A 27819-nucleotide genomic window follows, 5' to 3' on the forward strand; every position below is an offset into this window, starting at 1 on the left:
GCAAATACAGCTGAATGTTTGTTTTATGTACTTATTTTGGTCATCTGCCATTCTTTACACCATAGGCTAACATTCACTTCCTTGTTGTTGGCATGCATTCAAAGTCCTGTCCCACTGGGTATTGGACTTTCCACCTAGAACTATGTTTTATTTTTTCTTCAGAAAATTGTTGGGACTAGTAAATTACAACTGTGCTGAAACTACTTTTTACCCGTCTGTCCACTATCTGGAAAAAACATGAATATGTTACTTCTGACATATTGTACCACATGAATGTTTTAGCGGATGAGGTCCCTGGATATTCTAAACTCTATGAGTCAGTGCCACTCCTCTTCAACTGTGCAATTTACATTTGATGATAAAAACCACAAACCACAAGACTGGTTGTCCTTTGGAAATGCCTCCAAACCACATTCTGACTTGAAGCAGCATTTAGCTCCTAATTATACCCTGCTTTGGTCGTAAGCCTAAAGAACAGCACTTTTGTCCCAGATGGAAACATTGTGTGCGTGTGTGTGCATGTGTTTGCGCGTACTTGTATATGCGACTTATAGAGGTCCACTTTCACAATATTTACCAACAAAGGGAGGTCATCTGTGGAAAGTAAATGACGTTTTCCCAATCCTTACTTTTTTTTTTTTTTGCACTTCTACTGGGCTCTATCAGTTGGACTTAAAGGTATGGTGTGAATTAAGTTTTGGTAAGGAGTAGGAATAGACTAGTAATGATTAGGGTTGGGGAAAATGCTTGGGTTAGGCATAAATACAATTGCTAAAATGAATGAAAGTCAATACAAGTGGAAGTCAGTTTGTACAGAAGTACAAGGATGTATGCGTACATGTGAGTGTGTGTGTTTAAACAGACAAAGCACATAGCTTTGACTGCAATGTTCCCTAAAATTATAAGAGGATAATTTTTGCATTATGTAAGCAAGAAAGCAGACGATCGAATGCAACATTTCAATTTTCATCAAAAGCTTAAAACTACAACATATTATGTAACAATCAGATGTTTCGGACATTTTAAAAAAGATTAATGACTATACCAAGACAACTAAAAATACAGATAGTAGTTAGAGTTTAGGTGGTTCCAATGTTAGGACCATGAGTTTCAATAAATGCCAATACTTATGTGAAATACAGTGCCTTGCAAAAGTACTCACACCCCTTGAGTTTTTATCACATCACAACCAAAAACTTTAATGTCTTTTACTTGAATTTTAGATTTTAGTTGAAAGGATACGTGTTTTTGAATTTCTTAACCAATGAATACCGGAAAAATGTGGCATGCCTTGGTATTTAGTCCTCTATTACTCTCATAACTGTAAATAAAGTCAACACCACTTCAGAACTCATCTAATTAGTAAATAGATTCGATCTGTCTGCAATTTATTCTTAGTATAAACAGTTATTCAATGAATGTTTCAAAGATTTGATAGAGAGAATTAGTGAACAAACATCATAAAGGCCAAGAAACACAACACACTGGTCAGAGATACAGCTGTGGAGAAAAAAAAAGCTTATAAAGCAGTATTGCCAAACTTTAAACATCGGATTAGCTCGGAGAATCCCTAACCTTTGAACATCATTGAATCTGTTTCCTAATTCAAAAATAGAAAATTATGGGACAAGTGCAAACTAGAGCTGGACTGCATGTCAAATCACAATCGTTGTTCTACTATCAATTTTGTAATACAATATCAGAATTCAAAAATAGTATGGTAAGATATTACCAAATACTACTAAGTGCCTACAGTGCCTTGCAGGTAAATTACTTATGTCAATAACATTATTTGCATTATTAATAGACTTTCACTGACTTAAAGACCATTTTGTATTGGTCAAGATGCCAATCTTCAACAAGATTGATGAGAAAAATATGATGAGGCAAAAGAAACAAGACAATAAGAAAATTTAGTATTAACTGCAATAAATATTGCCATGTCAAGAGCTTTGCAATTACATGTTGCCCTGATATTGTCTGCCCCTACCACCAGCCAACCAAAACATGACTGCCCAACTAAACTGCCAGGAAAGGAGAACAATGACCATAGAAGCACCCAAGAGGGCCATGGTAATGCAAAAAAATATCAATTTGTTAAAATGTCCCATTCGAACTTCACACCTAAATCCAATACACAATCTGTATTATGACGAGAAATATTTCTTTTTACAGATGTTTTCCATCTAATCAGCCATAGTTTGAGTTATTCTCCAAAGACGAAGGGACAAAAAATTCACTTTAGATTTGCAAAACTGGCAGAATATATCCTGAGCATTAGGGCAGCTGGAATATCTGTGAATGGCTCTACAAAGTATTGGCTCAGGAGAGGTGAAATGCATGCCAGACTTTTTAGATTTATTTTTGTAAACACATGCAAACCACATACAATTTTCCATTATTTATGTATTTATTTTATCCATTACATAAAAGATAAACTGTTTTGATGAAGGCGAACTTTATGCAAGCTCAGGTGAGCTGTCTGCTGTTTTTGCATTCACTTTTATCAACTCACTACCGTCACTGAAAACTTTTATAAAGCTCTTGTAAAGGCAAAGCCATGTGATTTACAATCCTGACATGCAGTCAGCAAAGCAACTCCTTCCCTGCATAGATTATTTCAGCTTCATATTTTATTTTGACATGAAAAAAGGAGTACTGATGATAATTGAATGTGAACCCAAATTGAGTCCATTCGGCATACAAATCTTTTGACCTATTAAGTCCTTGTGCTGCATTGTTTTGCACTGTGTTAATTAACCCTAATGTGACAAAGTATAACTGACTGATTAAAACTAAAACAAAGTATTTTACCAAATGTAATTTGATGCCATAACAACAAACTTAAAGGAACTCTTTCAGGAAGTGATAAAACTAAACTAATGCACCATAAGCTGTAAGTGATTAGAGTTGAGCTCAACATTGCAATCAGCGATGAAAACGTTTAAACATTAAAAGGTGAAACATGTAGAGGGCACCACTCCAATCAACCATTTCTCCTCTGTTAGGCAAAAGAATCAAGTCTCCCGCAGTGTGTTAGAACTAGGACAAGGACACTCTTTCTACTACACCCCCTGATTGTGACTGCCTACTAGATAAAGCAACTCCATTCTAGACTAATTAGGCATCACATAATTATTCAAGGTGTTTCTTACTCGTTGATAATATTGCACCCCTCTGTTTTGCATGTTGAAGATCAGTGTTGTACAGATGGTCACCTTGACTATAGCGCTTGTGAGAAAAGACATTTCAGTGTCATCATGACGAATTTAGTTAACCCCTTAAAAGTCACCCTTAAAACTCATACATGCACGTCAATGGGTCCATGAAGGCTCCAGTGTCCTCATGGCAGGTAATGTTATGAACAAGTAGACTGTGATGAAAAAAGTTTGCTAAACCAAGATAGGAAAGATTAATAATTGACGCTTACGATGGTGATACACTGAACAACAAAAGAGCATGTAAGCATACTGAGAAAATCAAGAGGGTACTAAGGTCCTCCACTGAGCTTCAGACACCGACTAGTGCTACACAGAAAGGATAAGAGAACAGGACAACTCAGAATTTGTAAAGATATATGTAGCACTGTTTTGCTTGAATAGTCTCGGTCTTGTCTCGTTCTCGGGCGCTGAGGACTCGGGATTTTATTTCAAGACCAGTCAAGACTGCAACTGTGGAAATATCACTAAACTTACAGCATACTGGGCGTGCCGTGGTGGCATAAGGGTTAGCGTGACCCGTATTTGGAGGCCTTGAGTCCTTGACGCGGCCGTCGCGGGTTCGACTCCCGGACCCGACGACATTTGCCGCATGTCTTCCCCACTCTCCTTCCCCGTTTCCTGTCAGTCTACTATCATATAAGGGACACTAGAGCCCACAAAATACCCCCTGGAGGCATACTGTCCAGTTTATTTGTTAACATGTTTGCTTTCACTAAATGCAATTAAAATCCAAGCAATAACGTGACTTACCAATTCCGTGTTTCTGTTACTCCCCCAACCCACCCCACCTTTCACTCACATGTGGCGCTCCAAGACATGTGCAGTGGTTTTCGTTGAGCGGCACAAGATGTCTGTCTAATCGTCAGTAGTAGAATTGCGCTGCATAAATCATAAGAAATCCGATGGCGACAGCTAATTCAGCAGCGATTTGCTTTCACAGAACCTCAAAGAAAGGTAAGCTCAGTTGACGTGATGTTAGCAAAGCTAGTTGTACAGAGACACATAAGCATTTGTGATGAAAAAAAAATCACTCACTGAGCTGAATTATTGTGCAGAGGTGTTGACTGGGACAACATTGTGTCCAAAAGTCTGCAATATAGTTATGTGACATTCATAAACAACCCGAGTCTTTTGAACTTCTCTTTATTAAGAAGATAGGACTGGAGCCTCACTGAGAACCGTTCTTTGTTCTTGTGATGCTCTGCGTAGACTGCAGTAGGTATTATTATTTTTATTTAATTATATACATTGATATTTATTTATTAGCAAATAAATAAAACACAAGAACGAAAGAGCACGTAGAGCATATGCATTACTCATTGATTGTTTTCATTCAAAGTGGCAGCTGTAATGTCTGCCATCATGGCAGCCTGGCTGCTGCCTGGCTTCATGCAGTGGAAGAGAGGGTGACGACAGTCATGGTGATGCTTTGTGCTTGGTTACTTCTTGCTTGTTGCTCTTTGGTCAGTGTTTATAGTTGAGCATTGTTTACTGTCATGGCATTGCCTCAATTGCTATGTATAATAATGTAGACAGTGGTGATTTCTGACATCATTGATATGGGCATTATCGCTGTAGATAAGCAGAACAAAGAGTTTGTTCTGCTTTTAATATTGATTAAATTTATTCCAGCAAGTATTTAATATCTAGGTGATTTTATGGGAATGTGAATCTTTCAGATCAATTTGATTAGCAATTTTGATCATATTTCATATTTTATTGTGTCATGTAGCGCGGAGCGCTGGTCTTGGTCTTGACTCGGTCTCGAACCCTAAAAATCTTGGTCTTGTCTCGGTCTCGATGCACTCTGGTCTTGGTCTTGGGTTAGGTGGTCTTGACTACAACACTGACTTTCAATTAATTATTCCACTTTTTTCAAAATTTTAACTTTATTTATTGAGGTATTCTTGCTAAGACAAAGAATCTTATTCTCAATTAGAGAAAATTTTGCAATTTTTTGTAAATCTGAAAATTTATTTTAAAAAGGGTTTATTTAATCAAATCTAGACTTATTACTTTGAAACCACTTCCATTTTTTTAAATAGTAGAAAACAACTTTGTTACATTTTAAAGTAAAAAAATATTATGCTACTAAGTCATAACACTGACGTTCCCCAACATTAATGTGTTATGTTGAGTTATTTACTACATATAGAGAAAAAAAAACATTTTAGAAGTATTGTGGAAGGGGCTGGCAAGTAATCCATAAAGTTGGCAATGAATGAATTACTACTTGCAGATGTTAAGACTCATGACAGTTACTGGTATATAATATGTCCTTATTTTTACACACACAGAAATATTATACACTCAAAACTAATTTCCTGCCCATGCAAAGAGACACTAAGTACCTGCTGCGAAACCAGACCTATGTATTGCAGCTGGATGGAAGGAGGGACCCAGGTGCAGACAAATGGAAATGGCAGGAAGGTATTTTCATTGAATAAATATAAAGCAAAACAGCAGAAATGAGCAACAACAAACTGAGAGGATGATAAAATTTAAATATTGAAAAAACTTGTCATGGAAATCAAATGGAAAAGAATAAACAGATATGCAAGTAAAGATAGGTTGAAACCTTACAGATCAAAGAACACGAGCAAGCCACAAGAATCAAACGTTGTAAAAAAAAAAAAAAAAGATAAAAATCAAGCAAAACCTTGAAATTACCTTAAAAAGTGTAGAGAATTATACTCATGTAAATTTCGGAAAAGGATAGCTGATTTTTGAGATGAAAATAACTCCAGATAATGATTTTTTTTCTTTCTTTCTTTCTTGCAAGTAAAAGGTGCATTTCTATTTCTATTTGCAAACCAACATGTTAACAAGGGACAGACCAACTGTGTTCAATTTGGCACTTTCTTGGGTATCCCAATGAAAGGCTTTTAAACCACATGAACAGTTTTATGTTAAGTTTTAAGGTTTCCTGACATCAGTAAATAACCCTTGCCTGCATTATCAACTTGAATGTGTTTTGAGGCGAGTCACACAGAGGCTTATGCACTTTTAATTTATGTAAACTTGGTTGTCTATTGAAAACTTAAAATCTGATAAGTCTATATGGACCTGTGTACACATTTAGGTAATGCAACTAATCTGTATTTCTCCACATATCTATAAAAAAGTCACGAAAATCTGTAAAATAAGTCACATTGTGATTTTTAGCCAATCCAGGATCACAGGTGGCAAATTTCAGAATCAGTTTGCTCCTACATCACAGAAAATATCTAAATGACTTTATTACTTAGGTAACCAACCAACGCAGACTATACCTCTTGCATTGTATCCTAACACAACAGCAGTGGTAGCATATGAATGTTAAACATCTCCGGGGTGCACTCAGAGCTCGAATAAGCATTTTCTCTTTTATTGCTCCCAATGGACTGAACTGCTCAATACCTTTACCTTGGAAACACTTCTGCAATTGAGCAGCATTAAAATATTTTTTTCATAGCACCCAGAATAGAGAGCTGTTTTACATAATTTCTTACAATAATAAAAATGTTTTCTGCACTACAGACATGCCAAGTTTTAATTTATTTTCTTATTTCTCTTGAATAACAACATGCACAAGGTTTTTGTGCAGTTATTTCTTTTTGAAGCCCTGGGGATGAAATCTTTTGTTTCACCAAAACAAAAGATTTTGGCTTTCAATCAAGCTTTCAGTTTCCCATGCAACAAGGTCACTGGTGCTTCTGTGCTTATACCACATTTCTGTTTGACTGAAAATTGCTTAAAATCTTAGGTAAAAGGAAGAAAATTATGTGCACAACAGAGAAATATTACAGCTTAAATTGTAGCACAAAAGCAACTTAACATGAATATTTTTCAACATTTTCATAGCACAGGTTTTCATTGCTGGTCCTCAGAGCCCACTGTCTTTCATGTTTGTGTTTAATCACCTATTTTAAGTCAGGCGAGTGGAGTCAGGGAACCACTTAAAATATGCGGGACAGTGGGTGCTGCATGTTTAAGCAGGATTAACACGAAAACAGGATTAAAACAAAACAAGAGCAAAATAAACTTCATGAACCCCAATAATAATACAGACATAGTCTAACATTTCTGCACAATAATTGAATTTTAGGTTTTGAAAACAAAATATTTTTAGTACGCATCTTACCAGGACTATACGATTTTTGTAGTTTTTGTAACATGCTGTTATAAAACATGTATATTAGATAGAAATCTCATATTTGTGATCTTTACTATCCTTTGTGTAATGACTGTGTTTAGATTTCACTCAAATAAAATCTGTCTCTTGTATCTAATCTGTTACATTCTCAGAAGTAAAATTTTAATCTAAATGTAGGAAATTAACCACTAGCTCTTAATTAAAATGTAGAAAATAGAACAGTGAATGGTCTCTCTTTAATTAGGAACAATCTGAAAATAGGCAGCAGTTTTTTTTGTTTGTTTTGCATGCATGCTCCAATTGGAGAGCAACATCACATTAAAGATTGTGAAAATGGGATAAATTTATTATTCATTAAAAACCTACATTCAAAACCTTCTTAGAACTATATAATGATGTGTTACATTTCAATAGGATATATCTCTGACTTTGTTTAGTTTGCCTTATTGCACACATTAAACAGTAATTATACAATCTCCTGATCTGAAATTCCACAACTGAACCAAAGCACCACTTAAATAAAACGCCTATGTAAGATGTTAAGCTTTTGATTTCTAAATATTAAGAATACACTAGACTAAAAAAGTTCAGCCAACATATTGACACAGTTTTTATGTGTTTTAGTAATTAAACTAACTATTTAAGGCAGTCTTTCCATCATACTGCACTAACAGCTGTAACTGAAGCCTGAAGCAACACACTCACAAGATAACAGTAAAATGAAATCAGTAATTTTCTTATGCACAACATGCAAAACATTTCAAATAAATCCAAATTGTATTTCTAAATGTCAGTCTGAATCAATAGTATGTCTGAAACACACATCTGTAATCTCCCTTGACTTGGAAGTGAACATATTAAGATTTTATGCTCACTGGTTTGAGGTTTAAATGTAGTCAAGTTAACATTTGCGCCATAATTTGAGTGAAAACTGGCAGAGATTTCCACTGGACTAAATATTTCTCCTGTATTACTTGGAAGTTTGTGGAATTCATCCTTAAACCCCATAAGCCTCAGAGTTTTGCAGTGAAACTAAGAAGGGTCTTATTAAGAAATCCAGCTTCCTCTCCGTCCGGCATAAGCAATGCAACTGGGGAGCACTCCTGGTCAGAGTTTGAGCTGGATTCAAATAATGTAAACAACTGGGTCACATGTGTGAAATACTACTCTTTCTGACTGTGATAATTAAGGGATTCATTCAGAATGCTGTCTAAAATTGTATTCCTATTGTATTTAAAACACTAAAGGCAAACTGAAAGGTATGAATGAAATGTAATCTATCCTTTTACAGTGGGGCTGGGGGTTGGGCCTGAGCTGGACTGTCCATCTATGGGAAAAACCTTTGCATTGCAGAGAATTTTCACATGTCAACTTGAACAGCGCCAGTCTGGAATTCCAAACATATTGCCCAAAATGAAGGTCTCAGCACAATATTGACTATTTGCTATCCCACAAATGACTCAAGAATTTTGTTGATGTAATCCACTTGTTCCATGCACTAAAACACTTTATAAAACTAAATAAAACAAAAAACACAACTTCAAACTATTAAAGACTCACTGTGAAAGTAAGGAGCTTTTTTATTGTGAAATAAATAGATAAGCCAGTGCCACTCAATTAAAATATGACCTGATTATTTTGAAGAAAATGAAAAGCTTTAGATGAGGTTTATGACTGAAATGGGCAGATAGGATTCAGTAAAATCTGGATCCTTTGTCATGTTTCATGATGAAGAATTCAGAGGGATCATTGAAGCAATATAGACTATTTTCATGCAAAATAGAAGTGTCAAGGTCAAAAAAATCAAAACCATGAATGACAAAATAGGGAAAAAAATGCTTGAAACACAGCCAGCCAGCATATTAACTGTTGATGTTGTAGAGGTACAGGCCTATCAGCCGTTTTTTTAAGTGAGGTCCAGTGGCGTTGAGTTACACATTCTTTTAGTGGAAAAGTTAAGAGAAAAAAGCAGCAGAGGTCATGGTAAGTTAAGAAAACAAATTCTTCCTGAGTCAAACACAGCAAAGGTATAACCTTAGCATGCAAGTGAAACTGGAGCCTCCCTTTACTAACACAAGTAACTACAAGTTGGTCCTATGAAAACCGAGTGCCATGTCACTCAATACAAAAATGAGCAGAGAAATGTGTGTTTGTAAGAAAAAAAAACAGAGAAACTGGTGATAATCTCAGGTAGCTTTTCAGCTACTGTAAAGCTCTGCAGTGTGTATAAAAGGCGTTTTCCCACAGGTTGCATCTGTGAGCTGAATCCATGCGCTTATCTGGGGAAAATTCAAGCAAACATGTAAAGTGACCTGTGACAACAGCAAGTAACTCACAGTCCACAGCGACATGAGTGTACAGGAACATGAATGTTCACATTTGAAAATCTACAACATACTGCAGCGAACCACAAAAACCACATAATTGTATTGTGATAAGCATTATTACCATCTGTGCAGAAAAGCTGACCCTTTTAAATCTCTCCACTTTCTTTGCCTCAATTGATTTCCATTTTCTCTCAAACTATCCTGCAATCACACAAAGCTCTCAAAGCTGTAGACTGCAAACATATAATTGCAGTTGTTTTTCGATTACTTCCAGACGTGACCTTTCACCTAAACACAGACTGCAGAAAAATATTTGCAGTGAGCTTCCTCTAACTTTACAAACACTATCAATATCTCAAACAGTATTCTCCTCCATTTAGATACACTTCTTGCAAATGATGGTGATAAAAACATAATTTTCTCTGAGGTTAATGACCGGTAAGAGATTATGCATCAGCCCTGTCACAATGAAAAGTATCATAAAAAGCTGACTATTATTGGTTTAAGAGTCAGTCTTTGCTTAGCTAATGGGTGACCAACCAAAAACAGCAAAAATGAGGAAAAATAGTATCTGGTACTAAATTGTTGTAAAAGAATACATTTGAATCACTCTTACAGACTAAAAAATGTAAGGTTTATCTCAGAAAAATTGCTTCTTTTTTTATCTGGTCCATTCTCCAGGAAGACAATCTTGCATTCAGCACATATAACATACATAACGTATCAAAATATAAAATGGTTATTTAATTTTTCACCTCAAGTGTCCAAGAGTATCAGCTTAAGAAAAACTGTGACTTGAGTGCTTGATGTAAATGAAGCAAATGTTATATAAATCACAATATGTTTAAAAGTTTCTCTACACTGCAATGCTATTCAGTTCCAGTTTGATCAGTCTCAGTATTTCATATTTTTTGACTTGAACATATGTTCAAACAGAGGTGATAAATATAGTCCAAAGTCATTCAAAAGCTTTTAGACAGTTTGTTTAGTTTAGCCCTGGTGGGAAGGCCTCTGGCAGATGCTAACTGTGCTTCTGCACCTGGCTAAGGGCTAGCCAGGTGCAGCTGGCAACACTTTATTATAGGCACTGAAGTAGTGTAAATCACCTTTTAACTTGGTATACGTTTAAAATAAGGAAACTGACCTAGTGACAGTGTGATGGCCGCAGTTACAGTCACACAGACATGGTAATGCTCACTGCTACAATCAATCATAGTAAATCTCAACACACATTTGTTTTGTTTCTTTAAATATAGGATTTAATTTACAGAGTAACAATTAATGTTTGTTTATAGTTTTACACAATCAAAATGCTCCATTCTAAAAAAAAAAGTGCACACATTTTAGTTTACACTAAGTCAAGTGTTAATCTCTTTTTTGGGGGGGGTTACCTCAGTGCCAGCTGCTCCAGTTCTTCAGAGGGAATCAAAGAGATGGAAAAGGGGTGGAGCAAACATATAAAGACCTGCAGATTGGTTCGTACCACAACATGGGATCATGGGGGAGGAAATGGGATTTTCTTATGTTAGCTTCAGTTAGATGTTTGTATGTTCTCCCCTTTTTGTGTTTTGTCTCATTTAGGTAAGTCTGTTTGTTTGAGTTGAGTTCAGTTATCTGGACCTTTTTTATGGGCCCAATATTCTCATTTTTTATCATTCACTCAAGTTTGTCTTTTGGGTTAAAAAACAAAGATTTTTGGCCTTAAACCTAAAAAGGTCTTTTATTGCTCAGCCCATCACAGATGGACAAGATGCAAGCACATAAATCACAGTGAGTACTTTGGCTGGCTACCTGCCAATAACAATGCTAAAGTTTGTATCTGCCTTTGAGCTGCTAAGTGGTACTAAAGGGCTATTTCAAAGTTTACTGTACTTGGTAACCTCTATTTAAAACATATGAAATACACGTAGCTACTAATCAAACTTTAACTGGTCAATTCTCCACTAAGCTAATTTTATTTACATCTATTTATGAAATCCAGTTTTTTGTTTGATCCTAATATTGCGCATCATATTATTACACCCCTTGTTATTAGCATAATCAAGGTCCTCTAAGCACAATATGAAGGCTGGCATTGGCCCAAATGTTTAAATGAACTGTAGGCCTACTGGGTGACTGTTATTGAAACTGGCAAACATTTAGGTTAACCTAAAATAAATTTGGCCTGGAGTACTGGAACATACGAGCAAAACTACAGTGCTGGTGTCACAGCTATGGCAAATCACTTGTAATGCTGCAAATGCCATCAACATTTGAAAGTTCACTGACTAATATGAAACGAAAAAGGTTTGACATGAGAATGGAAGGAGGAAAAAATCTCCTCAAGCCAACATGAGGTCCATGCTGGTAGCTGGAAGAGGACAGAAAAGGGGCAGAAATATCGTTAGCAGAACTGAGAATTCAAGAAATAGCATAATTTGTGCAGGTCCACTGACAGGTGTCCAGTCAGATACTGCTAAAGACAGCAATGCTGCTCCAGGCCCCATCAATCTCTATAACTTCCAACACATACAGCGATCCATTCCTATGTATAAAACAGTCTCAAGCCTCGTGAGCTATACATTTACAGACATAACACTGACTTTTACATTACATAATACCGATATTTTACATTACTGATGATGAAGATAGTAAAAACACTAAAAAGTCAACAGCCTTCTAACCTCAATAGGTTCTCAACTAGACAATCTCATGAACAGATTTTCTTCTGTTTTAAATGAAATCTCAGCCAAGATGAAAACTTTGCAATGAACTGAAACACAATGGTACCCATGTCTGACAAGTAAATGACATCCTCCACTTTGGTACCAATAGCTTTGTTTTTGTTTTTTTGGACTGAGATTTTAAAATGTCAAGGCCATTTAGGTACATGAATCCTAAAGGAGTCTAACTTTTGACATATATTTCATTAATCTGACCAATGTATTTGAAAAAGGCCTTTAACATGAGTTTAGCTTGTATTAAAATAACCTATTGTCTTATAGAAGATATTCCTTGGAGTATAAAATCATACAATGATCATGACCCTTCAGTTATACAACCAAGAAACTGTTTATTTAGATCCATGTCAGATCTCAATGTGTGTCAAGTCTCCTAAAATTGTTGACTTGTAATTTGGCCTGATGACATGGGCTTCTCTTTTAGAAGCTGCCAATAGAGCTGTCTAATGCCAACTGAGTCAGATGAGTCTGAGAAAGACAAGAGGAACACACCAGTAAAATGTGACAAATTGGCCCTTCAAAACTTGTCCCCCTGTCCATGGTTGACTTAAGAAAAATATTTTTTTCACCATACACCTTGTTTTTATGTTCAATTGTTTTTTTTAAAGTTCAACATATTTTCTCCTTATTTACTTGGAATGGAGATGAAATCAAATTAATTTGTATTCATTTGTAAAATTTAACCTCGCAACAAAACTAACTTTTCGTTTATGTGACTTATCTGTCATAGAAGGTCAGTATACTGAATGGAGTATTGTCAAGTACAACTAATGTGTTTTTGGAAGTTAATTACTGTTTTTAATTTACACTTGATCTTTAGTTACTTTACTTCTATTCTGTACAGCAGCAGGAGAGCCTCTGAACCATATGTTGAGAATTTTGCATAGAGTTCCTGGTAATCTGGTTACAAATAACGAATGGAAGCAGTTCACAAAGAGACCGAGGGTGGACTTAAATGGATAGATTTGTTTTTCATGTACCAACTATAAATCTGACTGGGAGCTGCAAAACAACCCCATCATCTAACACAAGTGCTAAGTTACCAGCAAGCAGAATGGCCAGATGGGTGCACTCTAACCAGCCAGCTCTAATCTGAATGCATGTGGAATATGATTCTATAAATATGTTTAAGTTACCGTATGAAAAGCAAGGTGCATTGTAAAGAATCAGGAACCCAATTCATGTATGCACAAATAACAAAATAAAATCTTATACTTTCCCTACATACTTTTTAGAGTGTTAAATATATAACAGTGGTTTAACATAACTTAATAATAGCAGCAGAGTATTATGTGTGTAAGTAGCACCCAATTGAGGGTGTCTCTCATTGGGTGAGAGACCAATACATTGTGGACAGGTCACCAGCCCATTACAGTGTACTAAAATTAATTAAACTAAAAACTGCAAAAAAAAAAAATAAAATAAAATAAAAGACGGATATATTTGCTTCTGGCAAATTTATTTCTATAATTATGTTTAATTATGGAAAGAAGGTTTGTCTGGATGGATGAAAATACTATAGAATCCCCACTTTGTTTGTCCAGAATAGTGATGCTAGAGTATTTGAAGTTTAGAAATACATTAGATTTGTCTAAATAAAGAACCCTTTCAAAGCAAAATATGGTGAAATATTTTTGGTCAATTACATTACTGAAAATGTGGAGCAAGTTTGATAAATTGAACAATTCTGAGGTAACCACTGCAGAAAAGGTCAGTTTTGCAAACTATTTATGTTGGACAGAACAGTTTAAAAATCTCCCCCTTTGTTTTTAGGTGCTGAAAATCCTCCCTTTACAAGGTGATGAAACTAATTGACTCTATTCTCAGGGATACAAAACTCCTAACCATGGTTAACATGTATTTAAAGATGAAGGAAAAACAAAAGAAGCTAGTCAAATAACAAAAAGATATATATCAAAAATGTAAAATGCTATAAATTGATGGAGTGTTTTTGCAAAACCAATTTGAAGCACAATGGGGTGTATGACTTTTAACTTGTTAAAATTCAGAATGTACAAATAAAAATATGTATTATAGCAAGATATCAGGAATGCATATTCTTGTAAGAATGTTGGCCCATATTTAAAAATATTGTAAGTTTGGCACTGGTCAGAGGCGAGCTGAGAAACTGGGAGCAGTTGAATTTGACTGACTGGAGTCCTCCTGGTTTTATTTATTGATTTAAGTTAAATGTGGGCTCACAACACCGAGCTATATGGTTGGTGATTTTATAACCAAATAGATTTAGTGAATGATTGCTAGAAGCTCCTTTGGGGATCAAAACATATTACCTTGGCTTTAATACTGGCCAGCATTAACATTTAAAGCTTAATATGTTTTGGCCTTCTTCTGCTTTTTAAATGGCTTTGACCCACACAGACATGGACTCTATGAGACCTCTGCAGGTGACCTTTGATATCAGACAGACAAAATGAGCACATTGCTCATTTAAGTCAAATAAGTGCCAGACTGGTTCTTCCAGAAGGTTGAGTGAACTGACATGTGGTAAAAGTTCAAATTAATTTATCTTTTTCTGGTTAGTAAAAATAATAAAAAAAGATTTTTTAGCAGTTATGTAATTGTGACACTGTATTGTATTATAAAAAATATCAGTCTTCTAGTAACACTGTTGGCATAAAGAGTTTATCACTAAAAATGTTACTGTACATCCACAATGTGTTGTCAGTGTGTTTATTTTTATCCCATCGTCGTTCAAAATTTCCCAAGAATGATACAACTGGTTTTCAGTTCAGTTCAGTTTAACTGACAAAGCTGAGTAGTCTGAGGCCACATGCTCAATCATTCAATAAATAGATTCTCTCAGATAAGATTGATATAGTCAGATAGTCTGGTCTTCAGTTTCTCTTGATGTGATTTTGTAAAGCTTTATGATAATTAACAGCCTGCACTCTAGATCCTTAGCTCAAGAAGACTAATGAAAGACTAATGACAATTATCAAACGGGATATATTATGCAAACACTACAGGCTGGCTTACATCCTGCCTGAGTGTTTTTTTGTTTACTGAACATTGCATGGTAGACTGAAGAGCAACATTTCCAAATGAAATTAAAACACAGAGAACATGTTCTTTAAAGCAGCAAAACACTACACATTTTAAAACATTTTGATGAGCTTTGAATGCAAGTGATTAGTTCTGGTAAGCCTTAGCTGAAACCGTTGCACTTCTACTGATACACCTCCTACACCCTAAAATGGATCTTCTCCTGCTTGGATTGAAGTAAAGCTTGTGTCAAATTAACATGTGCACATGTTTGTATTGCTTTCTTGGTGAGCAGATTAATTTGCATGAAGACTTTGCAGTTATCTAAAATGGTCCCTCACTGTGTGGGCTAAATGAACTGCAACTTTAATGAACAAGCAACCAGACAGAAATAAACAATTAGAGGAGCAGCATAAAGTTCACACTGGACATTCGGATAACTCGAAAGGAACTGCTTTCAGAGGTTGATGACTAGGAAATTGCTAGGATGTGCTATTGACATGATGACTTGAGTCATATTTCTTTGAGCAATGGTAGATCAAAAGTAGAAAAACTTAAGTGCATAATTGCGTTTTTTTTTTTACATGTTTTCTACATTTTTTTTCTGAAAAACTGCATTTTAGCGTCTCTTTAATTGTAAACCATCAACATCAATATCAAAGGAGTGGTGTTATGTACTTCCCAGACACTACCTATATAGCATAATCAGGTAACTATGTTGCTTTCAGTTGTTATAAAAATGCTGCATATATCAAACACAACTGAAAAGAAATTTAAATTTAAATACACTCCTGCTCTTCCCAATACCCCACCTTCAGCATGTCATTACAACAATGTTTACAACCGTTCTCAGTCCAACGTTATCAAGAGCATTGGACTGAGAAGAAGCTTGTATAATGAGTTGAGCAGACTCACAGTTCCACCAGGTGTTTACTATTTGCTCCTGCCGCTAGTCTGGGGGAGTTGAGTGAGGAAAGTCAGGTAGAGATGAAAAGATGGGAAGCTTGGCTAGAGACTGAGCTTGACTAGTCTCTAGTCTGGCTACATTTCCACAAATGGGCAGCGCTTTTTGTCTCAAACATGCTTAAAAGAATCAAAGTAACACACCAGGTATGTTTTTGATGAGCGAATAACATTGTAACATGATAAAAAAAAAACATAATACCAGTCCTTTAAGATAAATACGCTTTACTTTTTTTAAATTTAACTGCAATAGTAAATTGACTTTTTGATAATATTCTAATTCATTAAGGTGCACTTGAAGGGGTGGAAAGTACAATATCAGCAATCAATCTTTTAATCTGTGTGTAAATTATTTGATCCTAAAATGTTGGCTACAAACCTTTTTTTACTTTTTAAAAGGGCAATAAAGGCTACCTTGAATCTTAAGCAAGCTAAAAGCTAACTGGCTATGGGACAGTGAATGGTATCGATTACAATGAAAACCCAGGGGGCTTTGACTCCTACTTAATTGCATTCATAAATTAGGTCTTTGTAGCAGAGAGAAATATCACATCCCTGCAGCCACAAAGGCCAGTATAAACACATCCCATTGAGATTCTCAGTGAAAAGGCAGTGGCACAAATACTGGGACTTATGTAATCATTTACTCTCAGTGGTACTCCCATGTCTTTAGGACCACTAGAACCCCAGTACACCATTTTAATGGCCTGAATCTATAATCTCCTTCTGCTCTAAGCGGAGGCATGTGATCCTTGCAGAACAGGGAACATTTTTTTCCATCCATCATTTCTTGTGGGTGTAGTTTAATACACAGCAGCTCCTTGTTATGGAGCTGGATGCTGCATAGAAACACATCAACACTGATTTTAGAAAATGGGAACATTTCTACTGGAGTTACCATCCATCTATATTAGAATCTGTTAATTATACATAAATCACATATATGTTAATATACTGACTAAAATTAAAGGCAACAAAATCTTGTATTTGTTACATGAGGTACAAATTAAAAATTAAGCTCAATTTTGTGTGGGGGCATGTGTGTGTATAAAATATAACACAAAACATGGTGAAAAGGACACAACCATGTTTTAATAAAGTAGATCAGACTTGTCCATTGTTAAAATTGGGACTTTTTTTTGATGATACAGGTTCCATGTCATAATTGCCCCTTGTGTAAATACACTCACAATCTTCTTGGCACTGCCTCAGCACAAACCAGCACACAGAAGTTGCCCAATCATGATCTTGTGAAGCGTGGACCACAGAGAAGTGTTTTGCCATTGAGTTTGGGACACGTTATTATTATCATGGCCAAACAGAATCTTTTGTTTATGTTTTCCGACAGACGTTTGTTTTGAAACAACTTTAAAAAGTAAACCATTGTCTAGAACCATTTATCTAAGTCATACTATGTTTCTTAACTAGTGGAGAAAGACGTGACTTGCATCTTTACTCCCTCTCGACCAAAATTATATATAGACAACGTGAATTTGTTTTGATTTTGTTGCTGTAGGGTTATCAAAAATGTCCAATGAATGAAATGTAAGCAAACAGCACCTTTCATTTTTTTGGCCCTTTTTGACCACTACTGTTGGTTTTCGACTGTGCAATAACAGCTTAAAGGCCAAACAAGCCTCATGGCAAGCCCTGTCTGCACTGGCTTGATGGTAATAAGAGGGTCAATAAATTGTTTAGTGTAACAACAAATAAACATTGCATGTTCACAATTGCTGGAGTGCAGTCTGTGGAATAACAGATAATTTTGCCCCAATGTAATGTCATGTTGTGGGCCTGTGGCTCAGTCTTGGTCAGATTATGTTATGTCTGGATGTGTGTGCACATGTGCATATAAAAAATTAGCTTTCAAGGGGTGAGTAATCCACAAGCCCCTTTTGGCATATACCATGATCAGTATTTATATCTTAAATAAGAAATGTATTTTTGTCCCTGATTCACAAGTCAAATTTAGATCCAGAAATAATAACAAAAAACTGTTAAATCAACAATAAATGCAATCAAATTGACAGTCTGACATTAATTACATACATTGTAAGTTTTTTTCTGTGTACAATAAAATGTTGTCAAATTGTAACTTATATTGCCCATTGGTAAAATGTATTCTAACCAAGATGTCAACTGCTGTCACCAACTTAATTTGCAAAAACTATATGGTAATGGCTGAAATCAGATTTAAAGGGGCTGAACCAGTGATGAAGAAAAGCTTCATGCTAGTCGTGGGTTTGGCCCTTTTTGACCACTGCTGTTGGGTTTTGACTGTGCAATAACAGCTTAAAAGCCAAACAAACCTCATGGCAGGCCCTGTCATCACTGGCTTGATGGTAATAAGAGGGTCAATAAATTGTTTAGTGTAACAACAAATAAACATTGCATGTTCACAATTGCCTATTTGATATAATAGGCTTAGAAACAAAATTACTTATAAGAAATTATCACTGCACTTATTGTGTAATAATAATATTGGGTAAAAGAATTAAATTAAGCAGCTTTGGCTTTGTTTTACATCCACCATATAAAATGTGTATTATCACAAATTAATGTCTAATCATCTTATTTTTTGAAAACAGTGTTATTTACTTACATTTAAATGACAAAACATTTTACTTTCCTCATTAAACAAAAGATACAGAATTTTTTTTTGGATTAAGCAACAAGTTAGGACACCCTATAGCTAATATAACTACTTTTGGCTCATGTACTTTTAGTGACACATTTCTTATAAAGATTTACTACTCTGACATCACTCTGAGGAAAGTTAGCTTGCTTCTTGACTTTCAGCTGTGAGATTTTGCAACAGTTTCTCACATGCATCACCTTATTCCAAGTCACCTCACAGCATCTCAGTGGGATGAAGGTATTGACTCTGACTCAGCCTAGGACTTTCCATTTCTTAATTCTCAGCTATGGTATGGGTTTAGATCATTGTCATGTTGCAAGGTCCAGTCCAGCTTCAGTTTTTTTAAGGATTGTCTCACATTTTCCTCAAGTACTCTCTAATACTTGTGTCTTGGTGTAGTGTTGTGGTTTAGGGTATCACTAAAACCATTACACTTCTTTTGTACCCACCTCCCATGAGTGTTAAACTTGTGAAATCTCTTCATTATTTTGAAGACATGTCATTTCCTGTTAATATTTGCAAGAACCTGCAGTAGGTCCCATGTGGATACTTCACAGTTTTTGGAGACTACTTTGAGCATCTTGTGGCCTACTCTCAGGATAAACTTGCTTAGATGTTCAGACTTCCACTTGTGAATCATATTCAAATCTTTTTGAGATCTCTCTTACGAGATCAAAGGGTTGCTACAACTTTCTTTCTGAAGGACTCAGGCAGGTTTTTTATTATTGTTGTTATTATTTTTACAATAGTTTTAACTTCAGCGTATCAAACTATATATCTGAGGTTTAAACTTGACAAACCTCCCTCAAAATACCAAAATGATGATTTCCTAATAATTCTTTGTGGTATGTCTGTAATTAATATTAGTCATTTCAATTTGGGTAATTTTAAAATGGCTCATCCTAATTTGTTCCTCGCCAGAAAAGATCACTTTCATTACATTTTTCTGTAAATGTCGTATTTTGTTACTTGACATTTTCAGTTATTAAGGTTGATATCATATATAGACCTAATCAGTAAATTAGAATATTGAAAAATACATTTATTTTAGAAACTTATCACTAAGTAAAACAGATTATAAAGATTAATTACACGCAAATGGATGTTTGAAAGCGTTTATGTCTGTTAATTATTAATATTTTCTTCTGACAACTAATGAAAACATGACTTTTAAAATTAGAATATTACATAAGACCACAAAAACAATTTTTAAAAATAAAAGTGCAGGCTTAACTAAAATGATCTCTGATGTCTGCTTAATGGTTGTTATTTTCAAAACATACTTTTAACCTGACAAACAGGACTCATTAGGATGTATTTCATAATATATTGAATATGACGGTATTGATATATCCAAGTATGTTAAAAAGACAAAGAAATCAAGGTATCCTGATTTCTTAATATGACTGTGTGTACCATTTAATTCTAAATTGTAAAACTACATCCTCACTTCACAATTTTAAATAAGTTAACATTTAATGGAAAGAAATCTGTCTGAAAATGTTATAACTGCATGTGAATCAATAAATTATAATTAATATAACTTGAATTAAGAATAAATGGCATGGAATATAATAAGCATTCAGACATTTAGATTTTTTTTTTTCTCTAGACTAATTGTACTGAAAGCTAACAACCAGGACCAATCAAAAGAAGCAATCAAACAGACTGCAATCTCAGCTGTTTCATCAACATCACTGAGTGAAAAACAGACTTGGGGGAATACATTAATGAGGATATTTCATGCCTTACTCTTTCAGATACACTCACACATTCCATACAAACACACACAAGTGGGAAAAAATTAGCATAAGTCATATTGGATATCAGTCAAAAGGCATGCAAAACGGAATTTTAATATGAAAGCCCATTTTACAAATACACCCCCAGTTCATTTCAAATTAGTGAGAAAATATCTGCTGAGTCTAATTACCAGAGGCAGATTGAAAAAAGATTATCCGGCACTGTAATCTGCATTCTAAAATTATGTTGGGGAAAATTTGACAGAAATTAATAAAGCTTAAGGAAATGTTATTATGCTGGGCATAGAAGTATGCATTTTAGCACCTTTAACATGACTGCTTTAGAACAAAAAAAAGTTATATGTGTACCATTGTTCTGTTGGATTCATTTTTGACAAAGCTGCAAAATACAAATATGATCCCAGGAGTTAAACATATCATGTTGTCCAGCATCTACTCTGCTTTTAACTGGGAAAATAAATATTTTCCTTTAACTAGTTTTATTTTATTTAATAATTATTTGAAGTATTAATATAAGTATTGTGGGAGTTTAGCAATATAATTCCAATTTAACTTCTTTATTATAATTTCTAAGCCTGTTTTTATGAATAATGAATAAAGAAGATTATTTTTGCCCAGATCATAGCAAAAGCTGACATTCTTTGCTATTATAAGTTGTCCATCTTGCCCTCACACAAAACTTACAGCAAGCAGATTCAAATCCACTCTGAGTATCCAGACACATGCAAGTCATCACGGAGGAAAACACAGTCATGAGGTAGAAATTAAATCCCCACTAAGGTTTCCTGAAAGCCCTGCTTCCTCCTAATAAATGTAATAATAGAGTGACGCAGCCTGTCACAGCGAACAAAGGTGCTGTGAGCTAATGCTTCGTCTGTTGGCTGTCACTGCCGCTTGACTGCTGAGATGTAAAACACAATAATAGTTACTACACGACTTGTGTCGGTTAATTTAGATAAATATGCTGTGAAGATGCCAATGTCAAAATGTTTTTCGACGTTTAGATTTCAGCTTGTAATCTCCAGATTTCTCTCGCTTCAATACAGAGCCCCTCGAAGGCATAATCCTGCAATTTGACAAGTGGAAGTTTCAACTCAAAAAGTCTCATTTCAGCTTTCAAAAGCCAGACTTTCCACTCTAAGTTTAGATGGCCGCAACTTATTTTTTTAGGGTGGAGGGAAAGACTGAGCAAACACCTAACATAAAAATGGGTAAACATCATTCACAGACAGAGCCTTTTAGCAGCTAAATGTTGAACCAGCTATAAATACAGTTTCATTTTAATTGTTTTCTTGTGCCATCTATGCCACTGAGCTCAGAGGTCCACTGTGGCGCAGTGATGAACCACATCACTGGGAAAATGCACTGTACCTCAGAGACTGGGCAAACTGCCTGTTGAATGCACAACGGCTTTAGCCAAAACACACAAAACCAACACAGTGTGTTGCTCTGCCTACGCTGTGTGTGCGTGCAGCAGACTTTATAGATACAGCTATAACAATATTTAAAAAGGCATTTATAAGTCACGGTATCCTGTGTTAAAGTAAACTATACAAATGGGAATTTAGACTGCAGAAATGAAGCACTTTGACAATCCCAATTCAGGCAGGTGAGAGCTTCAAATCGATTTTGTGCCAATAGGAGCTAGAGACCCCTTCACTTATTGCTAGAGGAAGAAAACACACAAAATGGAACAAGACTGTGATCACTATTGCCTATTAATCTTGAGTACATATATTACAATTTCACTCCATCATCTTCTTTAAAAAGAATTTTAAAGAAAAAAAGAAGATAACATTATATAATTGCTTTAAATAAATAAAAAAAAATCATGTTATTCCAACTCCTGTTAAAATAATGCAACATGTTTATTATACTCATAAAAATAAGAAAACATTACCCATATTTTCTTTCTTTATGTTGTTTTAAATCTAATGCTTCATCAAAAATAAAGCAGAAACAGCCACTAAACCTAAATGCTGATGTAGTGCTAATAGCACAAAATGCCACAATCTTAGCTGGTTTAATTCGTCAGGCTATCCAATCAGATATCTAGGCTGCAGCCAGTTGCTTAACAGACATTGTGCTTGCATCTTCCCCACAGTGGTTTTAAAGCAGTGTGAGTTAAGAGGCTAATAGGGATTATCTACTCATCATCCCAACTGTTAGTAGGTGGGAAATATTAGTAAGTAAATGAACATGTTGTCCTCAAAGTTGATGAGCAAGAAAAAGTTGGCAAGTTTAAGAAGGGCCAGTTTTACTGCACGTCTATTAAAACCTTTTGGGTTGCCATGAGCTTGAAAAATGCTTACATAAAATAAAAGTTGAGTTGAGTAGTAGTAAGTTATGAAGGAAAAACACATGCAACTGAATTAAATTACGCATGAGATTTCAGAATATTATAAACAGGTACTGCCACAATTTATTAAAAAAAGAAAAGTGAAGATAAGCTCACACGTGGCTTTGCTGGACCTTTGCAAGTGCCATAATAAAAATTTTTCATACTGTATTTTATTTGAAAAGAAAACACATTATTGCATATAGGACTGTGTTTTAATGTGTTTGATTTTCATATACCAACACGCAGCTATCTAAAAACAATGCATAAAATAACATCACAACAGCAAGTTTTAACCATATGCTCAATGCTTTCTTTGTTTATGGTATATTTCAGTGCCTGTGTTACATCGCGACATATGTAGCTGACACACCTTTACATTTTGTGTGTTGCTTTGCATGGTTGACTATATTTTTTGAAGCAATGTTTTTTTTACAAATCCAAAGGTGTTCTGGGAAAATAGTTTTTCACAAGCATAGGGTTAGGGTTACCCTACGGCCTATAAACCATAACCTTGATCTATTACTCTATTGCAATTTGTATGGGTGAGAGAAATTTGTATAATATATATTCATATAGTTTTAGTCCAGAAGTCCCCAGTCACAAAAAACCCACCCCCAGACACTGGTTAAAAAAAATAGTATACAAGTGAGAAAGGAATGTCCATTGTTTGGAAGGAATATTTTGTAATTCCACTATTTATTCAACTATGACATGCAGTACAGACTTAGTAAATTACACTGAAGTCGCACTGAAGTCATTTGAGCAAAAAGTCAATTTCCTTTTCTCTAATTTTGGAGGAAAGAGAGTTTTATTAGACTCCTATTTATAATGGGGAGATTTATTAGAAATTAAGACCAATGACAACACCAGCAGTGCTTAGGGTTGCCTAATTAGCTCTTCCCTAAAATCTAGTTAAACGCTCCTCAATATTCCCAATGAAAAACACATGTGGAGAGAATTGCAATTGCTGATACTTTGCCTTCTCTGTCTTTGACAAGCTGTCACTGCAGAGGAAGCACATCTGGACCTCCACGCTTCACATGTGCAACATCACGGCAAAATGACGCTAATTACGCTGTAGACAGTAAATGAATGACTTACCAGGCAAAGGCTGCTGAGGAGTGAGATGAGAAGAAAGTCCAGATTATGGAGTTGCAGAGAAGATCCCATCCCTGACCCTGAGGCAACTCTACCTCCAAGAGTGAGAGTCATTCAAACACACAGCTGATGGAGCTCAGAAAGCAATTATTTAATCTACTTAACTCTCTTCAAAGTGGAGCGTGATGCGTCTTTTCACTCCATCTGGCCCTTCGACGCTCCTGGCGGCTTGTGAAATCATAACTCTAATCGCCCGCTCTGCCCTCGATTTAATTTCCTATAATCTACTATATGGTTCGGTTCAGCCCGCTCGCTTTATTTCTACGCATCTGTCTTTTTTTTCTTTTCTTTTTTTTTCACTTCTGAAATTACATCCACATGTCAGAACTATTTATGTCGCTCTCTCTCTCTGCGGTGGGAAGTTCAAATGATTCTTTGTAGAGAAGAAACCAACGCTGTATTTTTAGGTCTTTTTAAATTTCCCCTCAGACTAACTTAAACACTTCAGTATGGAGCTCTGTGCCTACTGGTTTCTTCCAGTTTCCCCTCCCGGATCAGACACACATATAAATAAATAAATATGATTCTTTAAAAAAATATATATATTTATATATATAAAATAAAACCTCAAATTGTCTCACTCCATCACCAGAGTCTGCTGAATTTCACAACTTCACTCCGTTTGACTCATGTCACCATCAACGCATTCATTCAGCGCACTGATCACAGACAGGGTTCACTTTTCACATTTAAAAGTAAATATTAACAATATTATGACAAGAGCGGAGAGTGAAATTCACAAATACTTATGTAAATGTCTTTAATCTGCGTGTTTAGACTTCATATATAGAGTTTCGCTTTCCTTCATTTCTTCCCCACCAAAATGCTGCAGATCATGTGTCATTGGCTGAAAACGTGCAGCGCACTAAATAAAAGCGTGACAATCTAACAGAAAACTGAATGTATGAAACTCCCAAACGAGACTCTGTTTACCTAAGACGAGACAGAAACGCCAGCTTAGACTCAACAATCTTTACTTACTATCGAGAGAGAAAAGAAATCACCTTAACGGACTGATAATTCGCAAAAACGCCTGAGTGATTGTTGTGTTTTTTGCGCAGAGTCAAAGCAAAAAAAAAAAAGTTGAAGTTTCTCGTGTTGGGAAGCGTCTCCAGTCCAGATGTGGCAAAGCGGCAGGTCGTGCTCAGTAGTGAGTATGTGGATGGAAAAGGGGAAGCAGGGTGGGGGCTGGAAGGAGGCAGGTAGGGTGGAGCGTGAAAGCCGCTTATTGGTGCGCTCGCTCTTACGTTGGAATAAACCACGACTCCCCAAATGACATATTTTCTCACTCCTAAAACAAACTCCACATTCAACAGATTGCAGGGCCGTTGCCAAACCGCTTTTTCCCCCTGCAGTCTCTCAAAAGTTGCATCCAGTTGGATTGGGTTACAGTAACATAATGCAGCGGATGAAGCACCATATGATGGTGAATCGGTATAAGGACTGTAACAACATTTTACGTTTATGAAGTAAATAAAAAATAATTTACTTCTAAGTCATTCTCTTATCACTTGCTACAATACAATGTAATTGTGGAAAGTTCAGCTGGCCAATCTTAACCTTAATTCAGTCTGCTTCATAAGTTAAATAAAATTCTAAAAAGTAGTAGTAGGAATATGTATTCATCTTCTTTTATTCTTATACCCTTTAATAAAATCTAATACAGCCTACTTCATTTATAATACACCAAATTATTAAATGCCAGTAGTATTTAAACTTTTAGCAGGAAGGGTATAAATGCTCCACAGAAGAGCAACAGAGAACTTTTGTGAACTGTTTGATCCATTGTCCAAAAACAGAGAGAGAACATGGCTATTAGATCTGTCCTCCTCCACATAGAACCAAAAGGGTGTAAACTGACGGGTTCATGAACTGTTTGATTCTGGGCTAGAAATTATAGCTTGAAAACCAGTGTGCATTTAAGAAGGATTATGTAGAGGTGATCTGTTCAGAAGAGAACTTTGCAAAATGCTGTGTGCTTGAAAAGTGCTGAAGTCACCATTCCCACATTGAACAATGGCAGTGGCAGCATCATCCTGGGGGCATTCTTTTCTGTAATGAAGACCAGTCAGGGCTCATGGAAAGATAAATGGAGGTAAAAATGAATAATCAAAATATCAAATCAAAAATTTATTAAAAGCTGTAAAAGATATAGCTGAGGCAGATGACGGCCTGACATACATCCATATATCTTTCTTAAACAATAGAATTATTTTATTTTCAGGAAATAACTGAATAACAAAAGTAAAAATAAATAAAATAATATTGGCATATTTTCTAATCTCTTGTATGCATATTATTTATTTATTATTTTTTAGCTCTATATTGCTGTCTTTTACAGTACAGTACAAATGTTAAAAGGGTAAATATAAATCTTGCCATTACATAATCTCTCACTATTACAACTTGCCATAATTGTCATCAAAACTTTAGCCGTAGTTTAAATCAAAATATCCCCCCAGAGTATGCTGTTATATTAAGAACATGACTAAGCAATTTGGCTGTCTTATCTGTTCACAATGACATTGACATGATTTGTCATTCGAATGGCACTGACATGTTCATTGACACAGGTATTTGTTCTGGAGAGATGAACTGAGGATTTTGTGAAAGAGACTGGCTTTCATAGGTAATGCAGTGTGTTTTAACTGTTTTTCTGAATTGTTTTGTGAGAAATGCACATTATATTTTACAAATGTCAAAGAGGATCTCAAAAATGCTAAAAAGTGACTGAGAAAAACAGTGCTATTCTGGAGTGGCTTGGCCAGTCAAGAAATCTCAGTCCAACAGAAAAATTGTGAGGATGACTTGTTTTTTTCCTGAAGTGACCAAACAGTTTTTTCTTTTGTTGACTCTTTAATCCAATTGACATGCAACCTCTAAAATGTGTTTTAGTGTTTGTAGCTGAGCCCCAACTGTGTCATTAGAAACTTAAAAATATGTTTTATACAGACTAAGTACCCTGAGGGATGCCTGTTTTAATTTGATTGACTATGTTGCTGTTGTGTCTTGGTTTTAGTACACTGTATGCTGATATGCAAACGTAGAAAGTCAGAGAAGGTGTTAGGAGTCCTTAATGTTGCTCATGACAAGTTGTTGAATTCACTTTCTTTTAAAAAGCAGGACAAACTGTGCTGGTACAATATACTGCTGGTGAGAGATGGCAAATATATTTGCAGCTTTTGCTTACTCAGCAGAAGAAGATTTCAATGTATGACCCAAAATATCTTTAGGTCCAACATCTTTGCATGCGTTTAGTCCGTTCAACGTCGTTATATTATTGTGGACAGTTTCATCACTTTTTACTCATTCAGGGGTGTGAATTGACTCTCAGGTATTTTATTTGAAGAGCTTTATTCATAAGGTACTTGACATGTTGTGGAAATAGTTCAAAGATGTGATTGACTGTTCCATGCAGAAGATGATGATCCAAAATTTCTCTGTTCAAAAGTTGAAATAGCACTCAAATAATTAACAGAGAGAAACAGTGTTCATGACATCACCTATTTATTTATTTATTTTATTTTTTTGATTGGGGTCTGCCTTCTTT

At 35.4% G+C, this 27819-nt stretch overlaps 1 protein-coding gene across 1 annotated transcript in view; it reads right to left on the reverse strand.

The window, feature by feature from the left end:
• The window catches only part of pth1r (parathyroid hormone 1 receptor), a 56390-nt gene extending 30983 nt beyond the window's left edge, over window positions 1-25407 (reverse strand). The window contains exon 1 of the mRNA XM_023336194.1: window positions 24213-25407. Within this exon, the coding sequence (XP_023191962.1) occupies window positions 24213-24323 (111 nt within the window). The 5' untranslated portion in view covers window positions 24324-25407. The remainder of the gene's footprint in view (window positions 1-24212) is intronic.
• Window positions 25408-27819: the final 2412 nt, after the last annotated feature.

The sequence above is a fragment of the Xiphophorus maculatus genome, chromosome 6, assembly GCF_002775205.1.
Source record: "Xiphophorus maculatus strain JP 163 A chromosome 6, X_maculatus-5.0-male, whole genome shotgun sequence".
In the NCBI taxonomy this organism is placed as follows: Eukaryota; Metazoa; Chordata; class Actinopteri; order Cyprinodontiformes; family Poeciliidae; genus Xiphophorus; species Xiphophorus maculatus.